The sequence below is a fragment of the Hemitrygon akajei genome, chromosome 7 (assembly GCF_048418815.1).
Source record: "Hemitrygon akajei chromosome 7, sHemAka1.3, whole genome shotgun sequence".
In the NCBI taxonomy this organism is placed as follows: Eukaryota; Metazoa; Chordata; class Chondrichthyes; order Myliobatiformes; family Dasyatidae; genus Hemitrygon; species Hemitrygon akajei.
The window spans coordinates 97,192,223-97,212,949 of record NC_133130.1 but is presented as its reverse complement, the minus strand read 5'-3'; the positions used below and the strand labels follow the sequence as shown (position 1 = coordinate 97,212,949).

At 41.8% G+C, this 20,727-nt stretch overlaps 1 protein-coding gene across 2 annotated transcripts in view; it reads right to left on the bottom strand.

Moving 5' to 3' along the window:
- Positions 1-20,727, bottom strand: part of LOC140730718 (retinol dehydrogenase 13-like) — a 75,600-nt gene that overhangs the window by 33,497 nt on the left and 21,376 nt on the right. For both annotated transcript variants that reach the window (XM_073051525.1, XM_073051526.1), the window contains exons 2-3: positions 18,072-18,190; positions 14,609-14,764 (exon numbers count right to left, since the gene is read on the bottom strand). In XM_073051525.1, the coding sequence (XP_072907626.1) occupies positions 14,609-14,764; positions 18,072-18,190 (275 nt within the window). The remainder of the gene's footprint in view (positions 1-14,608; positions 14,765-18,071; positions 18,191-20,727) is intronic.

Sequence of the window (20,727 nt, the reverse complement as noted above, 5' to 3'; positions counted from 1 at the left end):
GTTCTGGTTTCCATACTTGAGGAAGGATGTACTGGCTTTGGAGGCGGTGCAGAGGAGGTTCACCAGGTTGATTCCAGAGATGAGTGGGTTAGGCTATGAGGGGAGATTGAGTCGCGAGGGACTGTACTCGCTGGAATTCAGAAGAATGAGAGGAGATCTTATAGAAACATATAAAATTATGAAAAGGACAGATAAGATAGAGGCAGGAAAGTTGTTTCTACTGGTAGGTGAGATTAGAACTAGGGGGCATAGCCTCAAGATTCAGGGGAGTAGATTTAGGACGGAAATGAGAAGGAACTGCTTTTCCCAAAGAGTGGTTAATCTGTGGAATTCTCTGCCCAATAAAGCAGTGGATGCTGCCTCAATAAATATATTTCAGACAAAGTTGGATAAATTTTTGCATAGTAGGGGAATTAAGGGTTATGAGAAAAAGGCAGGTAGGTGGAGATGAGTCCATGGCCAGATCAGTCAGGATCTTATTGAAAGGCGGAGTAAGCCCAACGGGCCAGATGGCCACTCCTGCTCCTATTTCTTATGTTGTGTTCTTATGTTTCAGTTTGAAGATGAAGAAGGAGAAAGAGAACAGTGACTCTTCACAATCAAGCAGCTGCCAAATGAGAGGTTAACCTGCTGACGTAGAAGGGGATTCTAATGTTGATTGGGAATCCAATCAAACGCCTCTGCAGAACATCACGGACAGAGACTGGAACAGGGACACAGACTGATCAGCCTAATCACACCCTGAAGAAGACCATTCCCAGTATTGTAGCCCAAAAACTGTGAGACAGTTCACCGAGGCTGTGGGTACAAGGGTTCAGGCTGATTGACGATGGACTGGATTTGCAAATCCTGAACTCCACTTAAAGGTGTGGGGGGGGTGGGGTTGAGGGACTAACTATGAACTAGAATGATTGATCAGATAAACTGACTGGGGAAAGATCCTTTTAAGATGGTGTGAAGTTTTTGTTTTAATAGCACTTTAAGCAGGAAGGGAGCCTTCAGGAAAGGCAGTTTGCTGGGTGGATAGTGTCTGCAATGATTTTGCCTGCTCGCTTCTTTGTCCTGGACACTAAAGTCCTGCAGTGATGGTGAACCATAGCCATTCACCTTGCATATTGTGAGAAGATGGTACTTTTGTTTTTTTTAATTTAAAACACTGTTTGCACTATTGCGTGCAACTACTACAAATGCAACACACACAAAATGCTAGAGGAACTCAGTAGGCCAGGCAGCATCTCAGAAAAGAGTAATAGTTGACGTTTCAAGCCAAAACCCTTCAACAGGACTTCCTTTGTATATATTTTTATGATGAATAAAGTTTATTTTTTGAATAAAAAATTGCTTTGAAATGTAGGAGTCATTGGCAAAGCCATCAGTTGCTGCCATCCCCTACTGCCTATGAGGCACGGTCTTGAATTGTTGCAGTCCTTCTGAAGTGTTCACCAGAAGGGCACTTGGGCACAGAACAAGATTCAGTCACTGTGATAATGAAGGGAACCTGCAGGTGGCAGTGGTTTCATGATGGCTGCTGCCCTCATTTCTCTAAGTCTTGGGTTAGGGCAACGCTGGCTGGTAAATGCAATAATGCAGTAAACACAGTTCATTTTGTAGCTGGCACCCACCATAGTATTCATATGATGAACTATGACTCTGAATATTTAAGATGCTGGACATATTGTGAGCAAGATGGTGCTTCTTTGGCTTTGTGGTTTCACCTATCCTGCAAATGAATGGTATTCCTGATATGCACATTGTAGATGGTGGGATAGCTTTGAGGTGTCACAGTGGCAGTCACTGCTGTTGTAAGCATAGTACAAACACTCAGTGGCCACTTTATTAGGTACACCTTTACACCTGCTCATTAACACAAATATCTAATCAGCCAATCCTGTGGCAGCAACTCAATGCATAAAAACATGCTGACACAGACAAGAGGTTCAATTGTTGTTCAGACCAAACATCAGAGTGGGGAAGAAATGTGAGCTAAGTGACTTTGACCCTAGAATGATTGTTGGTACCAAACAAGGTGCTTGAACATAACAGAAACTGCTGATCTGCTGGGATTTTCACACACAACAGCCTCTGGAGTTTACAGAGAATAGTGCGAAAAAATCATCCAGTGAGTGTCTATTCTGTTGGTGAAAATGCCTTGTTAATAAGAGAGGTCAGAGGAGAATGGCCAGACTGATTCAAGCTGACAGGAAGGTGAGAATAACCCAAATAACCTGATGGCATGAACATTGACTTCTCTAACTTCCGTTAATGCCCCTCCTCCCCTTCTTACCCCATCCCTGACATATTTAGTTGTTTGCCTGTTCTCCAGCTCCCTCTGGTACTCCCCCCCCCCTCCCACTCCTTTCTTTCTCCTGAGGCCTCCCATCCCATGATCCTTTCCCTTCTCCAGCTCTGTATCACTTTCGCCAATCACCTTTCCAGCTCTTAGCTTCATCCCACCCCCTCCGGTCTACTATCATTTCGCATTTCCTCCTCCCACCACTACTTTAAAATCTCTTACTATCTTTCCTTTCGGTTAGTCCTGACGAAGGGTCTCGGCCCGAAACATCGACAGCGCTTCTCCCTATAGATGCTGCCTAGCCTGCTGTGTTCTACCAGCATTTTGTGTGTGTTGTTGTTTGAATTTCCAGCATCTGCAGATTTCCTCGTGTTTGCTCACTGAATATCTAATGGGTGTTAGGCTCTCACTTGATGGAAGTAGCCTGAAGGTTACTTGCCACTCATCTCCCTAATGCTGCCCAGATCTTGTGCATAACAACATGGATGTCTTCATCTTCTGGGGAATTGCAAAACAGAATTAGGCACTGTGAAATCCATTAATGAACTTCTGACCTTATGGCAGAAGGTGATAGGACAGTGCCCTGAGGAGATTCTGCAGTATCTCCAGGAGCTGGAACGAATGACCAATGATCATAATCACCTCTCTGTGCAAGTATCATTGAATCACTGATGTGTTTTACCAGGGCCCCTCGATGCCACACACAGTCACACGCTGCCTTCTTATCAAAGGCGGTCATTTTCATCTTACCGTGTAATTGAACTCTTTCTTTCACACATGGACTTTAGGTAGAACACTGAGTCATGTCATCTGCAGAAATTCTCTGATAATTCAGCAATAGTTGGGTGTCTAAAGGGAGGATGAGAGGATGAATACTGGACGTGAGAGAATAGGACCAATCGAGTGTGACAGTGGAAAAGTGTGTATGGAACCAGAGGAAATAGCAGACATACTTAATGAGTACTTTGCTTCAGTATTCACTATGGAAAAGGACCTTGGTGATCGTAGTGATGACTTGCAGCGGCCTGCAAAGCTCGAGCATGTAGATATTAAGAAAGAGGATGTGCTGGAGCTTTTGGAAAGCATCAAGTTGCTTAAGTCACCGGGACTGGATGAGATGTACCCCAGGCAACCGTGGGAGATGAGAGAGGAGATTGCTGAGCCTCTGGCAATGATCTTTGCATCATCAATGGGGATGGGAGACATTCCGGAGGATTGGAGAGTTGCGGATGTTGTTCCCTTATTCAAGAAAGGGAGAAGAGATAACCCAGGAAATTATAGACCAGTGAGTCTTACTTCAGTGGTCGGTAAGTTGATGGAGAAGATCCTGAGAGGCAGGATTTATGAACATTCGCAGAGGCATAATATGATTAGGAATAGTCAGTATGGCTTTGTCAAAGGCAGGGCGTGCCTTACAAGCCTGATTGAATTTTTGGAGGATGTGGCTAAACACATTGATGAAGGTAGAGCAGTAGATGTAGAGTATATGAGTTTCAGTAAGGCATTTGACAAGGTATCCCATGCAAGGCTTATTGAGAAACAAAGGAGGTATGGGATCCAAGGGGGCATTGCTTTGTGGATCCAGAACTAGCTTGCCCACAGAAGGCAAATAGTGGTTGTAGATGAGTCATATTCTGCATGGAGGTCGGTCACCAGTCGTGTGCCTCAGGGATCTGTTCTGGGACCCCTGATCTTCATGATTTTTATAAATGACCTGGATGAGGAAGTGGAGGGATGGGTTAGTAAATTTGCTGATGACCCAAAGGTTGGGTGTGTTGTGAATAGTGTGGAGGGCTGTCAGAGGGCTGTCAGCGGGACATTGATAGGATGCAAAACTGGGCTGAGAAGTGGCAGATGGAGTTCAACCCAGATAATTATGAGGTGGTTCATTTTGATAGGTCCAATAGGATGACAGAATATAGTATTAATGGTAAGACTCTTGGCAGTGTGGAGGATCAGAGGGATCACAGGGTACGAGTCCACAGGACACTCAAAGCTGCTGTGCAGGTTGACTCTGTGGTTAAGAAAGCATGCCGTGCATTGGCCTTCATTAACCATGGGATTGAGTTTAGGAGGCGAGATGTAATGTTGCAGCTATATAGGACCCTGGTCAGACCCCACTTGGAGTATTGTGCTCAGTTCTGGTCGCCTCATTATAGGAAGGATGTGGAAACCATAGAAAGGGTGCAGAGATTTACAAGGATGTTGCCTGGATTGCGGAGCATGCCTTATGAGAATAGGTTGAGTGAACTCAGCCTTTTCTCCTTGGAGCAACAGAAGATGAGAGGTGATCTGATAGATGTGTATAAGATGATGAGAGGCATTGATCGTGTGGATAGTCAGAGGCTTTCTCCCAGGGCTGGAATCGAGAGGGCACAATTTTAACATGCTTGGATGTAGGTACAGAGGAGATATCAGGGGTAAGTTTTTTTTACTCAGAGTGGTGAGTGTGTGGAATGAGCTGCCGGCAACGATTGTGGAGGCGGATACAATGGGGTCTTTTAAGAGACTCCTGGATAGGTACGTGCAGCTCAGAAAAATAGAGGGCTATGGGTAACCCTAGGTAATTTCTAAGGTAAGGACATGTTCAGCACAGCTTGTGGGCCAAAGGGTCTGTATTGTGCTGTAGGTTTTCTATGTTTCTATGACCCTGATGGAGCACTTTGCCAAAAAGTGCAAGCTAAATCACCTGCAACTTAACATCAGTAAAACAAAGGAGTTTGACTTTAGGAAGACTAAGCCTGCATTGCTCCCTGTTACTATTGATGCTGAGGACATGGATCTGGTGAGGGCCTACAAGTTCCTGGGGTGCACCTGGATGACAGACTTGAGTAGAGCACCAACACAGAGGGTGTGTACAAGAATGACCAGAGTCTCCTCTACTTCCTGAGGAGACTGAGGTCCTTTGGAGAACGTAGGCCTCTCCTTCACGTGCTCTCCTGTCACCAGTACAACCTTCTATGTGGTGGTGTGCTGGGGCAATGGCATCAACATGGGTGATGCCAACAGGCTCAATAAACTGATAAGGCCGGCTCTGTTATAGGAATTAAACTGCACATTGGAGGCTGTGGTAGAACAAAAGACCCAACAGAGAATCCTGGCAATTCTGGACAAAGTTCCTCACCCTCTGCGTACCACCTTGGCTGAACAAAGGAGCACTTTTAGTAATAGACTAAGACACCTGTTCTGCTCCAAAGAGCACTATATGAGGTCATTCTGACCGTCGGCCACTAGGTTCTATAATGAGTCAATCTATAGCCAGGAAAGTGATGACCCTTCCTGTTAGGCTGCTTGAGGTAACTTATTTTTAAATTTTTTTTCTTACTTCTCTTCTAATATTTGTATATCTGTACACTTGTAATGCTATTGTGACACTGTAATTAACTTTGGGATCAGTAAAGTATCTAACTATCTATGACCACAGTTGTAATGATGTCTGCAGCCACATGTCCTGATGAAACCCAAACTCAGCATTACTAAGCAGGTTATTAGAGTGTTAGATTCTAGCATGGATAAAGCAGTGACAAAGATTAGGAATAAAGAGAGCCTTTTCTGGTTGGCTGTCAGTGACTTAGTGGTGTTCCACAGGTGTCTGTGTTGGGACCAATTCTTTTTACATTATATGTCAATGATTTGAATGATGGAATTGATAGCTTTGTTGCAAATTTTTATTTTCTAAATGGAGAGAAAATACAAAAAAACTGAGGTGCAAAGGGACTTGGGAGTTCTTGTGCAGGATTCCCTAAAGGTTAATTTGCAGGTTGAGTCTGTGGTGAGGAAGGCAAATGCAATGTTAGCATTCATTTCAAGAGGACTAGAATATAAAAGCAAGGATGTAATGTTGACACTTTATAAAGCACTGATGAGGCCTCATTTGGATTATCATGAACAGTTTTGGGCCCATTATCTTGGAAAGGATGTGCTGAAACTGCAGAGGGTTCAAAGGAAGTTCACAAAAATGATTCCAGGATTGAACGGCTTTTCACATAAAGAGCGTTTGATGGCTCTAGGCCTGTATTCTTCTGAATTCCAGTGAATGAGCGGTGACCTCATTGAAACCTCTGAAATGGTGGAAGGCTTTGATAGCGTGGATGTGGAGAGGATGTTTCCGTTGGTGGGAGAATTTAAGTGTGGAGAACACAGCCTGGGATAAAGGGGTGTCCTTTTAGAATGAAGATGAGGAGGAATTTCTTTAGCTAGAGAGAGGTGAATCTATAGAGTTCTTTGCCACAGGCAGCTGTGAAGGCTAAGTCTTTATGCATATTTAAGGAAGAGATTGATAGATTCTTGATTGGTCAGGGCATGAAGGGAAATGGGGATAAGTCAGGAGATTGGGGCTGAGAGGAAAATTGGATCAGCCATGATGAAGTGGCGGAGCAGATTCGATGGGCAAATGTTCCAATTCTGCTTCTGTATCTTATGGTCTTATGGAATAAATGTTACTGATTACCACTACTTATGAAATTTCCCACTACCTTGCAGGCGATATAGACAGTAGCAGCTGGCTGGATGCCAGTGTTGCTACTCTGCAACACCACTATCATAATCAGCTGAGCAACTGTTTATTTTACCTGAAGATCCAAACTGGAACATGTTCTAATAGGCAGGATGAAAAATGTCCCAGAAAAACAGGTGAAGAGCACCCCTTGCTGATCCTGATGGTTACTTCTGTGTCTGGCTGTCTAACACAGTCTGTTCAGCCCAGGTACATAAACAGAAAGTGTTACTACGATCTACCTATTCCCTGCGCTGAGAGGGTTGGATATAATCTCATGGGCTGAGAAGACAGGAGACATCCTGGGATTCTAAACCACATTGTCCCTCATCCAACACACACAAAATGCTGGTGGAATGCAGCAGGCCAGGCAGCATCTATAGGGAGAAGCGCTGTCGACGTTTCGGACCGAGACCCTTCGTCAGGACCTGAAGAAGGGTCTTGGCCCAAAACGTCGACAGCACTTCTCCTTATAGATGCTCAAAAAAGCTGGATGAACTCAGCAGGTCAGGCAGCATCCGTTGAAAGAAGTAACTTTCAACATTGCTTCTTTCAACAGATGCTGCCCAACCTGCTGAGTTCATCCAGCTTTTTTGTACGTCTTGATTTGACCACAGCATCTACAGTGTACTTTGTGTTCCCTATAGATGCTGCTTGGCCTGCTGCGTTCCACCAGCATTTTGTGTGGGTTGCTTGAATTTCCAGCATCTGCAGATTTCCTCGTTGTTGTCCCTCATCCATCATCTTTTCTGGATGGAGAGGTTCCTGAAGAAGCATCCCTTTGACCTCAAAGTTGTCAGGCAATGCTTATCACAGAATGTGGTTAGGTTAAAGACAAAAGAACAGAGTGGATTCAACTGGATCTTCCCTGTGCTCTTAGTTAATGTCATTCAATAAAACATTCTGCTGCCAGAACTGCCCCATCGGCATTTGGATATAGACCAGAAATTGAAGAGGAGAATGCTTTACTTGATCCTTCCAACATGTTTAAGACCTCATGCCACCATAAGCTGACTCCCAAGCTGCAGCAGGGAGAGACTTTTCCTGAAATGCCTCTTTGCACCGAAGCTAAGCGATCTATCTCAGTATCTGAGTGTACATATTGTACACTGGGGCAGGCACCAGTTGCTGCTAGAAGATCAGCTTTGTGGAAAAAAGAGGTTCTGTGGTGCACACCAAATCATTGCCAGGTTAAGGACCTGTTCACAGCAGAACATTGCCAATATTGCATGCACGAATTGCAGAATGAACACAACAGGCCAGTGGGAAAGGCTATGTAAACAGGTCCACCCCAAGACCTCATTTTCACACACTGTATGAGGGTAAAAGGCGGCAGTTCGGACTGCAATGTCCGTCGACATTGTGGCACAAACTCAGCTGTTTTGTTTAGGTTTGTAGGGAAGGTTTTAGGGACAAAGTGAGGAATTAGAGGTCAGGTTAGGGTTTAGGGACAGGGATGTCGGGGAATGTCTGGGCAGCAACTCAAGTCCAGGTCAAAGCCCTTCACAGCTGTACGCCAGTGATCCCAGAAATCATGCTGCAAGCACTGAGGAGACCAGCGATCTCCAGGTTGGAAGTCCATGTGGGCAGCAAGTCCTAGATATAGGTGTGAGTCACAAGAGCCTATGACCTCCCCAGGTAACCATGGTTGGAAGCCTGTATGAGTCTGGAAATAGAGGATGGTCAAACCCAGTTGTCTGGAGGACAAGATCGAAGACTGAAGGTACAGGCCTTAAGGAGTCATGAGAGCCTTGGTCACAGGGGTCGGAGGTCCATGCAAGTCTGGAATTGAGGTCCAAAGGTCAAACCCATATTTGGCATCCTCCTGGGATGAAGTCTGAAGTTAGAATACTAGGGAGAAGGAATGGAGATCTGGAGGTGGCCTGTCCTGGGGTTGAAGGGCTGTCTTGGTGTATAAGTGGGTGGATGGGAGGGAAGGGAAAGGGATTTATTTTGCTATTATTGTTTTGTTTTGCTGCTGCTTGTGGTTGTTCTGTGGAACCTTGTGGCACGCTATGCTGGAATGTGTGATGACACTTACAGCTGACCACAGCAAATCTTTGGGTGTGCTGGTTGTAAATACAAACAATACATTTCACAGTATGTTTTGATGTATGTATGATAAATAAATCCAAAGCTGAATCTGAGAGCACATTGTCTACGTGGTATCATTTAAAAAATGATTTTGGTATATATCATGAAAAATTGTAAAATACAGCAAGTCATTGTCATAAATATTTTTACGCACTTTTTAATGAAATGTTTGTGTGCATAATAAAGAACTTGACTTCCCTGTGGGCAATGAGATGGGTTCAGCCGGAACCAGAAGCTATGACAGTGGTCGGGGTTGGTTGCACACACACACACACAGGGTCGAGCAGCAGTTCAGTAATAAAATGTTCCAACATAAACCCACACCAAGTTTGTCTTTATTAAGAACAAACATAACATGGTTTCAGAAGACAGTGTGAGGTCTAAATATGGAGAGTAAATGAACATCATGTGCAAGTGAGATTGGACGCTAGTTACGATGGAGATAATCTGGCCAGCAAAGCAAGAGAGCATGTTGTTCTCTAAGTTCAGCCATCACTGGATTCAGGTGAGAGGTCGAGAGTCCCCATCACAGATAAGCTGAGTCCTCCTGCACCTATGCAGTTTACTGGCAATCTAACTGATAACTGGAAACACTTCAAACAGTGATTCAATATATATTTAGCAGAGTGGGGAGGGGTACCAATGAAAAACTGCTTGTAATTGGCAAAGATGCTTTAGAGATCTATAACAGCTTTCAAATTGATGAGACAGCTTTTACGTTGGACACTTTGATGACAAAATTTGAAGCATATTTTGTCCCAAGTTGAAGCATCACTTTTGAGAGATACAAGATTTTTTTCCTGTGACCAGAAACAAGGTGTTAGCTTCGACCAATAGCTGAGCATCACACTGAGTAAATTTGGAAATTTGAGAAACTCATTAGAAAGATTCAGAATAGTTTGCAGAATTCCAGATAACGGACTCGGGGAAAGACTGCTGTGTGAAAAAGATCTGAGGCTGGAAAAGGCTGTGTAGGGCAGCAGGGACCACCCGAGCATACGCTAAGGAGCTACACAGGGCAGACACAACAATGCATGCTGTGAAAACAGAGGAGCAGCGCTCAAGGCTTTTCCCAAAGCAACAGCAAAGCAAAGGAGGATCAAACAGCAAATGTGGTGGTAATCACATCCCAAAGACCCATCTTTCTCTTGGAAAGTCCTGCAGTAATTGTGGGAAGAGTCATTTTGCCAAGTACTGCAAAGCTGGGGCTACCAAGAAAAAGGTGCACATGTTGCTGACGAAATGGAGGGATTCTTTGTGGATTCTCTGCAGACAGCTGGTGCTGGTAAAACAGAATGGATTGTTCCAGTGACTGTGAATGAGACGGTAATTCCATTCAAGCCTGACACCGGAGCCCAGGTGATTCTGTAGTCCATGGATAATTACAAGACTCTCACAGTAAAGAGCAAGATTTACCCACTGAAGTTAAAAATGACAGGCTACACTGGAGAGAATGTTGCAGTAAAAAGAGGGCTGTATAGAGACTTTCAAGCACAAAGAGCTGCACCTAAAGTCACAGCTACTCATTGTAGAAAAAAAGAGTACAGCCAATATTAGGTCTGACTTTGTGTGAAAAGCTCAACCTGGTGAAAAGAGTCTTTGTAGTGGTTTCAAAGACCAAAGATGACCACACAGCACTCATGGAAGAGTACATAGATGTCTTTGAGGAGCTAGGAGGCTTACAGGGTGTACACAAAATTCACATAGATTCAACAGTGATTCCTGTTGTCCGTGCATGCAGGAAAGTTCCATTTGCACTTATAGAGACAAACTTAAACAAGAACTATCACACATGGAACAGATGAATGTCATACAGAAAATTGAAGAACAACAGATAGAGTGAGCTCACTGATCACTGTGCAAAAGAAAAACTGAGCATTCCGGATATGTCTAGGCCAAAGGTATCTCAATAAGGCCATCGAGAGAGAGCATTTTAAATTCCCAAAATGTCCCTGTTTGCAGGTACCAAGTGGTTTAGCAAACTCAACATGTCAAATGGGTTCTGGCAGACAAAGCTGGATGAGGCAAGTTCAAGACTGCATACTTTACCACTGCGAAGATATTACTTTCTGCCCTCACCAGAAGTCTACAATAAAATGATCCAGGTGCTCTTTGAAGACATACCTGATGTCAAGAGTATAATAACCTCATCGTCTGAGTATCTACCAAGGACGAACATGATACACCACTGAGACAAGTGCTTGATGTGACACAGTATGTCAATTTGAAATTCAATTTCTGAGGTTAGCGTTAAGATGCTGATCTTCGTAGGAGATGTCATATCAGAAGAGGAGTGAAGCCTGACCCAAGAAAGGTGTCAGCCATTCAAAACACGGAGAGGACCCAAAACAAAGAGGAGATGAGATGTTTCTTGGGGATGGTGACTTACCTGGCTAAGTTCATCCCTCGACTGTCAACTGTGTGAGCACCACTTCAGTCACTCCTTGAGCAGCAAAATCTGAGTGGATTTTGTCACACGAGCAAGAAGAGCGTTTCCAGATGCTGAAAAGAGTCATAACTGATGAGCCCGTTCTGAAATTGTAAGACCTAGAGAGGTGTACTAGGATCTCAGCTGATGTGTCCCGGCAGAGCCTTGGAACAGTACTACTGCAGCAGCAAGATGACACATGGCAACCTGTGACCAGTGCATCAGGGTTTTAACAAGTATGGAAGCCAACTATGCACAGATAGAGAAAGAGCTTCTAGTCAGCTCATATGCATGCAAAAGATTTCATCAGTACATCTATGCACAAACTTTTGAAGTGGAAACAGACCATAAACCACTGGTCTCAATGATGTCCAAACCACTGAATGACTGTCCCGTGAAGATACAGTGCATGTTGATAAGGCTGCAGAAACACGATGTGAAGATTTTATTATGTGTGCATAAAGAAGAATCTCAGTTCTAGTGAGCAATGCAAGTTCACCTGGAAGCGGAAGGCACAATGATCGCACATATACACACAGGGTTGAGTAGCAGTTCAGTAACAAAATGTTCCAACGTAAACCCACACCAAGTTTACCTTTATTGAGAACAAGTATATCAATATTTTATGAAATTAAGTAGCTAAATTGCAGAGTTTTCATGTGGTGCCAGTGTTAGGAGCACAGATTGTTTTTGATTTGTGTTAATAACCTGGACTTAACATAAGAAATATGAGGACTAAGGTATACAGATCCTGGAATCTGCTCTGCCATTTAATAAAATCATGGGTGATCAGAGTTGTGTATATGGAACACAATTTCAAAACCTTTGGATAACTGAAAATTTGTAAATGTAGTAAACAGTGTACAGGATTGATGCAGGCTACAGTTAAGTGTGCAGGGGACTAACTTCAATGTCTAAATTGTAAAGTTTTGCATTTTATGTTGAGTACAAGGACATACAATAACAGAAAAGGGGCAGAAACTAGAGTGATTTTATGATTTACATATGTACACTTAGCAGGGCAAAATATTGAGGCTCTTAAAAATATATGGATCCTTGGGATTATGAACAGAGTTAGTTTAAACTTCAGCCCATCTTCTGAGGTAAGTGAGGCTCAAAATAAAAAAGCTTTTCATTTTGACTTTTGCAGACTGTGCCTTGTGTGGGTTAGGAAACCAAGCTGATCAAAGTCAGATTACTTCTCCTATCCTTACTCCATAATCAATATTCCTGCTCCTTGACCCAACCTCAACATTGGTTGGCTCCCATTCATCCAGAGGCTCTACTCAAGAACCAGGTGATCACTGAACACCAATATACACCATCCCCAACCCTTCCTCACCCATCTTCACCCCAGATGTACTAACTGTTATTGGCCTTCCACCCAACCTACTTCCCAGCTCCACAGACAACCAGCCTTTGAACATAGTGGCCCATTGAGCAAGATACATGCGAAGATAATTAAGAACGTTTCCTACTGTTAAATTTTGCCGAAGCACGGAGAAACCCTTACTTCTAGATGTTTGATCCAAAAATCATCTCTCTCCAACATTGCTCTCCAGTCTTCAAGGAGAACAAAACCAACTTATATTGAACCTTTATAAATCAATCATTAGGCTTCACATGAAGGCCTGTTAAATCTTGGGGCATCTGCTTTTGAAAGACCTTGGAGGTGGTCAGTGGGAAGTGAAAGTTTCTGTTAGGTTAATTGAAGGGACTAGAAGAGTTGGCATTGTTCTTGGGGTAAAGTTTAGGGAAATTTCAAGGGATGCATATTTAAAGGCAAAAGAGCATTATTGTGATCAGAAAACACTGACAGAAGGAAAGTCCAAATAGGAATTGGGTAAGGTTACAAGGTGACAGGGAAAGAATAGGAAAGTGTGACTAATCAAACAGCTCTTTCCAAGAGCTAATATTGATTATGTGGGCTGAATGACTTCCTTCTGTACTTAAGAATTCTATGATTTAAAAAAATTCTCTGAGTTATACAAACTCTTCTTTCCTCAATTTAATTAAGCTTCTAACTTAGTTTTACGAATAAAAGACAAACATTTTCCACTGAAATTGGAAAAATTAAACTATCCTAGCTGAACTGGAAAGTGGTTATCACAGGGAGAGAGGGTGGTAAAAAGGCGTTTAACAGGGCCTTTATTAGTTAGGTCTCTGAGGATGGGTGTTAGGACATTATGTAGCAGTTGTACAAGACATTAGCAAGTGTGCACTTGGAATACTGTGTTTTGGTCACCCTGTTATAGGGATGAAATGGTTAATCTGGAAAGAGTGCAAAAAAGATTTTTGAGTATGTAGGCATGACCAGAGAGAGCCGGAGTTATAGGCAGAGTTTGACCAGACTGGGAACATAGGAAAACAAGGAATGACCTTACAGAAGTGTTTAAATTTAAGGCATAGATAAGGTGATGGTAACAGTCTTTTCCCCAGGCTAGGAGAGTACCAAACTAGGGGCCACAGGTTTATGGTAAGGGGAGAGATTTAAAAGTTACATGAAGGACAACTTTTTCCAAGCAAAAGAGGAGAATATGGAACGAGTACCGGAGAGAGTAGTATAATTGTATTACAGTTGGCCCTCCTTACCCGTGGGTTCTGCTTGCACGGAATCAACCAACCGTGGATCGGGAAAACCCAGAAGTTGAGCATTGTTCACCTTGCATCTTATTTGTTTACTACTTATGTTGTGAGTGAGAGGAAGGAGTTTAAGGCTAGTAAGGGATGGATGGCTAGCTATATAAAGCACTACAGCCTCAAGAATTTAAAGATCACGGGAGAATCGGGATCGGCTGACGACAAGGCGGCATCAGCGTTCCCATAAGAGCTACAATGGTTGCGTCTGTACTGGACGTGTACAGACTTTTTTTTCTTGTCATTATTCCCCAAACAATACAGTATAAGAACTATTTACATAGCATTTACATTGTATTGGGTATTATAAGTAATCTAGAAATAATTTAAAGTATACGGGAGGAAGTGCGTAGGTTATATGCAAATATGACGCCATTTTATATAAGGGACTTGAGCATCCACGTTTTTTGGTATCCGCGAGGGGTCCCGGAACCAATCCCCCACGGATAAGGAGGGCTGCCTGTGTTTGAGAAAGAAGAGCTGGGCTTGGAGGGATATGAGCCGATTGCAAAATTGAAAGCAGCTGGGTGTACGACAGGGTCAGCATGCCCTGGTTGGGTCACAGGACCTGTATTCATGCCGTATTGCTCTATGACTCTAAGCTACAGTACCTTCAGTCCCACTTGTGCCAAACCGCCAATGGAAACAATCAATATTTTACCTTCAGTTACTTTCTTGGCAAACTCCCTAATCGATTTAAGTGACGCAAGGTTCAGGTGCCTGGTGTATACATGATGATTCAGGGTTTCTCCTCGAATTTCTCGAGCCGCAGCTTCACATTTCTCCATATTCCGACACGCCAAAATGATTCTGCCACCTAAAATGGAGATTTTTTAAAAAAGCATGTAACATAATTTTCTAGCCCTTGTTTATTGCTTTCATTTTCCTAGACTACTAACTCCTACTGGGATAAAATTTTACTGATTTTAGCAGAACACCCTCACTTCACTTATATACTGTATTTTATATCTCCCATATTTCCTTATAACATAGGAGAAGTCTGTTTGGGCCATCAAGGCCATGCCAGTTTTCAGAGTAATCCCACCAGTCCTTTTCCCTGTAACTTATTCACTTCCCACTTGCCCTTAAATCTCCTTGATCCTCCAATCACTCAACCGTATAATTTACAATGGCAATTTGACCTACTAACCAGAATGTTGTTGATTAAGTGGACCCAGTGCACCCAGGGAAAAGCCTCTTGTGGTCAAAAGGACATGTTAACTCCTCAGACAACACTATCTCTAGTCACCAGAATGAAGCTCTTCCTGCTATGGTCACAGAAAACTACTCAAGTGACCATTCTTCATATTTGAAAAAGATAATCAGTCTTGGCAAACTTGTGGGGAGTACGTGCTGAGGGACGCACTCAAACTTGGTGCAGCCACCGCAAGGGCCCGATGGGGAAGGACCACAGTCTAGGGTTCTTCTCCCACGGGAGTTGAGGGGTAGGGGGGTGGGGTGTATACCCCTGAACAAATGTATGTAAATATGAAGTAACAGTGTGCCACCTGGGTGGCAAAAGTGTGGGAATGTAAAGACTGTAATGGAAACATTTGTAAAGGACTGAGAGTCATTGAATGGTTTATTGTACATAATTTTATTTTTGAATAAAGTATATTTTGTTTAATAAAAAAAGTTTTTGCTTGTGGCCACCATTGCCAGCTTCAATCCACATTCTATCTGCCTTCTCAAAAAGATTTTTCAAATTTGATAGTGAAAAATAAAGCTTTTTTGTGGTAAAGAAGGTTTTCATGGAGAGGAAGTTTTTAGCTGCTTCGAAGTATTAATGGAGTGGCAATTGGAATTTGATAGAGAACTGTGTGGATCAAACATGGCAGGGAAATACACAATGAATGGTACAAGACCAAGTGAGGACCAACCAAGGGATCTTGGAGAGCTGGTCCACACATCATTGATTCAAAGAGTCATTCAGTGTGCAAAGAGCCATTTGGCCAACTTATCCACACCAACCACATTAATTCCTTTGCCCCGTATTTGGTCTGTAAACCTCTATGCCTAAGTGATTCAAATGATCATCTGAATGCTTCATTAATGCTGTCAGTGACTCAGCTTCAACCACTCTTCCAGGCAGTGGAACGAGTAGAAGTGATTAAGAAGCCATATGGAATACTTGGATTTAGTGCTCTAGTCTGCGAATACGAGAGCCGGCAAACTATAACACAAGAGCTGAGCTGCGAGTGTTTTGTACAGGTATAGACACCACATTAAAGAGAGTCATGTAACCAGGGAAGAGAGTGTAGAAGAGATTCAGAGATGTATCAGGACTAGTTACAAGGAAAATAATTAGGTGTGGTGTGGATTCTTTGTCACAAAGGAGACCGAGGGGAGATCAAACTGAACCATTTTCTGTGAGAGTGGTTCACAACTAGGGGACATCATTTAGATGTTGGTAGAAGGAACAGAGAAATGACAAAATAGTTATTCTCCAAACAATAACTGCAGCTCATGAGAGTGTTGGGGGAAGGGGAGGGGAGGGCAAGGCCCTCAACGTATGTAAAGAGCGCATAATGAGCTTGAAATTCCAAGACCCACAAAGATGAAGATGAATGCACTGGAAGGGATAGCATAACTTCCCATCACTGTTTGCCCCAAGGCAGTGGGACCTTCTTGAACCATTGGAGTGTGTTTTGTCACAATGCCAGCAGACGGGGCAAGTGAAAGTAAGGTGAGACCAAATCAGGATGATGGTGCAATCAAAGTTCAAAGTAAATTTATCATCGAAGTATGTACATGTTACCATATGCTACCCTGAGATTCATTTTATTGAGGGAATCTGGAGTTGGAAAGGCTCTCATTCATCTGCCTTCCTTGTCTTCCTGGCCAGGAGGTGGTGAAGAAGTAATAAGGTTTTGCTGCAGTGTATATGAAGATGTTAGAACAGTCCCTTGGTAATGGAGCCACTGGTAATTTAGATGCCACTATATAATCAGCCATAAGACTCAAAGACACCATTTTGTCTTTGCTGAACCAGCTAGTGTGGTATAGGCCTTACCTTTTTAACAAACAACAACTGCTAAACTGAGAAACAGCAAGAGCAGAAGTTCACCTCAGAAGCTAATGTAATTGTTAATAAACCTTCTTTCCACACTACTTCAAACTAATCTAGAATCTTGCTTCCAAAGTCAATAGTGCAGGGTTTCTGTTTCCACACCAACACCATTTTATTTGACACCAGGTGAGACAACACTCAACCCGCACGATGTTTGCTTATGGCTTCTCCATTTAGAAGGCTAACTTTACACAATCTTGAACAGCTTCAATTGACGTGGTCCTGATTAAGACCCAAGAATGATTTGTATTAATGCACCTACTAAAATTTGACCGTTGTTCAAATTATTATCACTTTGGATAATTGGAAATACACTGCAAAATAATATTGGTAATTTATAACCTATCTCCTAATGATACAAAGAATTAATATGTCAAACTGAATTCCTAATGTTCGTTGATAGCTTTTATTAACAGACATTCAAATCAGTTAATTTTCAAAGCAAGTAATTTGTAGGTTAAAGAAATCTCATCACAACATATTAGCATTAGGTATCTTTTCTTACTAAATATATTATGTGGGAAATTGTAACAAGAATGACTGCTGTCACATTTGATAACTAGATCTGTATTAAATGTCAAATTTTGAGACTGGAATTCTAGGATTAGTGATTGAGGCAAAAATAGATTGGATTAAAGAAATGGCAAATATTACAAAATAAAATAAAACAAATAAGGGAGGAGAAAATGCAAAGCAAATATTAAAGTAATAAAATCCAGGAAATAAAATTAAAAGTAGATATGAAAAAATTACACTTCATTCAAAAATTTACATTGAATGGAATCCAACCTCAGGTTAATATTTTAGGAGCTTCATAATTCCATATACTAAACTTGAAGATGGCACAAACAGATCGTTTATGCATTATAACATCTTGATTTCTATGTGTAAAACTTAACACTGAGGATTTAAGATTTGGAAATAAGTTATTAAATGCTGTACACAAATGTCGGCCATTTAGTAATACATCACCTTGACAACAGTGTTACAAAATAATGACAATGATTCAAGATGATGAACTTCCTTTTCTCCACTCTCCCCACACCCATTTTACCTCTTCTGGCCAGCTCTTGAGCAGTTTCTTTACCAATTCCAGTGTTTGCTCCAGTTATGATTATAGTCTTTCCTGAGACAGTTGCTGAACTTGGACAGTTTCCACCAGTTACATAATCTCTAAAAGGCAAATAAATCACAGAGAATGAATGAATAATTACCTGGCATGCATTATCACACAAGCATAACTTAAAACATGTATTCCACAAATACTATGCACAGTTGATTTCAGATCATCTTTACTGATACTAAAGTAAAAATTTTAAATAGATGAGGATCTATGTAAACGCTAATTGTAATTAGCAGAACCAATTGTAAAGGCCACAAATAGCCTGAATGGGAAAATATGCATTTGGCACAGTCAGTGTCTAAAATAGGAGTTCCTTTATCCAGACCCAAAATCTCGCTCTAAAGTACAAACAATACCTTTTAACTTTTCACTATCGTTAACTAAAATGCGTATGAATTTAACTTTGCCTTTTTGTTTGCTTTGCCCTCAAACTTCACTTTGGTTGACAGAATTAGTGAATGAATGATCATATTCTCTTGGCCGCAATTATCTTTTCAAGTGCAATTGAAATATTTCACAAACTAACAAAGGACTTTATGGTCTGGATTACATCATTCCAAAAGCTTACTTAAAAAACCTTGACAAAGATCTAAGTGAATAAGTGTACAGCCCACCACATCATTAAAGACTGGAGTCCCTAGTTTAAATCCAAGGCTGGGCTGTTAACTAGTCTCACCCAAGCAGTTGTGAGAATGCTGTTGAACACCTGAACACCTTCGACTAACAAGAAGAGTGATTTAAAGTATGGTTTCCAATTTGCTAATATATTCCTGTGACCTTGCTGGGAAGTGCAAATCTGTGAAGGACAGCTGAGCACGGTGAGGCTGGGCGCGTCTCAACTGGTCAAAAAACTCTCTGACATTCAGTCTCTACTAATCTCACATCACAAGCATGTAACCGACGAGCTCAGTGTCCAATCAGCCACATTCAAGCAACAGCCAAGGACTTCATAACAGGATAGGGGAAAAGATGGCCAAAATAATACTCCTTCCGCACTTCCTTTCCGAAGAGATGATCTAAATCAACAACCAAAAAGAACAGATTGTTCAAGTGATAATCAGAAACACATTTGATTAAAATACCAAGATCATATTTGGATTTATACCCATCATCAATTGCTGACATTTCTTAGGAGACCTCAATGGAGTTGTCAGAGCTACCAAAAAAGATGAACTAATGAATCATATACTATACTGTACGTGGGTAAAACACCTTTTCCATCAAAAGTGTAAAGTATGTTTAACAGAAGGGAAAAATACAAGGAAAAAATAAAGCAAGTATCGCACAGCTCAGGAACTAAATAATTAAACAGCATACAAGGAGAACTGCAATTCATCAAAAAATTCTTAATGGAACAAATCCATCTCTGGTTAGTAGTTTAGGAGTTTCATAATTGCAGGCACTATGCTTGAAAACTGAAAGCCAGTACATGTGATTCAGAATCAGGTTTATTTATATGAAATGAAACTTGGTGCTCTGCAGCAGCAATACAATGCCAAAGAAGCATTGAGAGCCAGTGAGACTGTGAGATCACAAAGTCTAAACAGATACCAGCCTGGCCGAACAAACTGTGTTACTTTGTGGCAGGAGCACACGTACACCAGACCAATGCAGGTTTAAAGGCGGAACTTAGAAAATGCAACAAAGTAGGACACATACAAAGAGCATGTCGGGCAGACAAATATAGATGACTGCACAGGACTACACTAACCTGCATGCTATTGATGAAAAATCTGATTACGATGACAAGTCAGCCTTGAGAATTATAACGTGAAAATAATAGACAAACAATATGGTTTACACCAGAAGTGAACGGCAAATTAATTAAAATGGAATTGAATACTGGCTCAGCGATTTCAGTCATTCTATAAGATGAGTTTGAATGGCATTTCAAAAATATTGAACTGAAGCTTGCAGATATCCAACCAAAAGCTTATACTGGAGAAAAGATAATTCCTGTGGTAATGACATTCAAAACAGTGAAATGCAACAACCAACAAGCCACATTGAGCTTGTATGTGGTACATACTGGATGGTCAGCGTTGTGGGCACATGACTGGCTGAGACAACTACAACTTGATTTGAGTCCCATCCACTGTTTACATACCACATCCCCTGCAACAGAGTCAACTGAGAGCAAATTTTAAAAAGTACCAGATGATATCATAGCAGTGTTCAAGGACAGGCGGAAAATTCAAACATTTCAGGGGTAAAATAATGTTAAATGAAAATTCCACACCCAAGTTTTGCAAAGCCCATCTGGTTTCTTATATCAACCATGATAAAGTAGCCAGTATTTTTTCTCACTGTTACCATCAAGTAGGAGGTACAGAAGCCTGAAGGCACACACTCAGCGATTCAGGAACAGCTTCTTTGCCTCGGCGTCCGATTCCTAAATGGATATTGAACCCGTGAACACTACCTCACTTTTTAATATATACTATTTGTTTTTTTGCGCAATTTTTAATCTATTCAATATACATACACTGTAATTTATTTATTTATTATTATTATTTCATTTTCTTCTTCTATATTATATATTGCATTGAACTGCTGCTGCTAAGTTAACAAATTTCACGACACATGC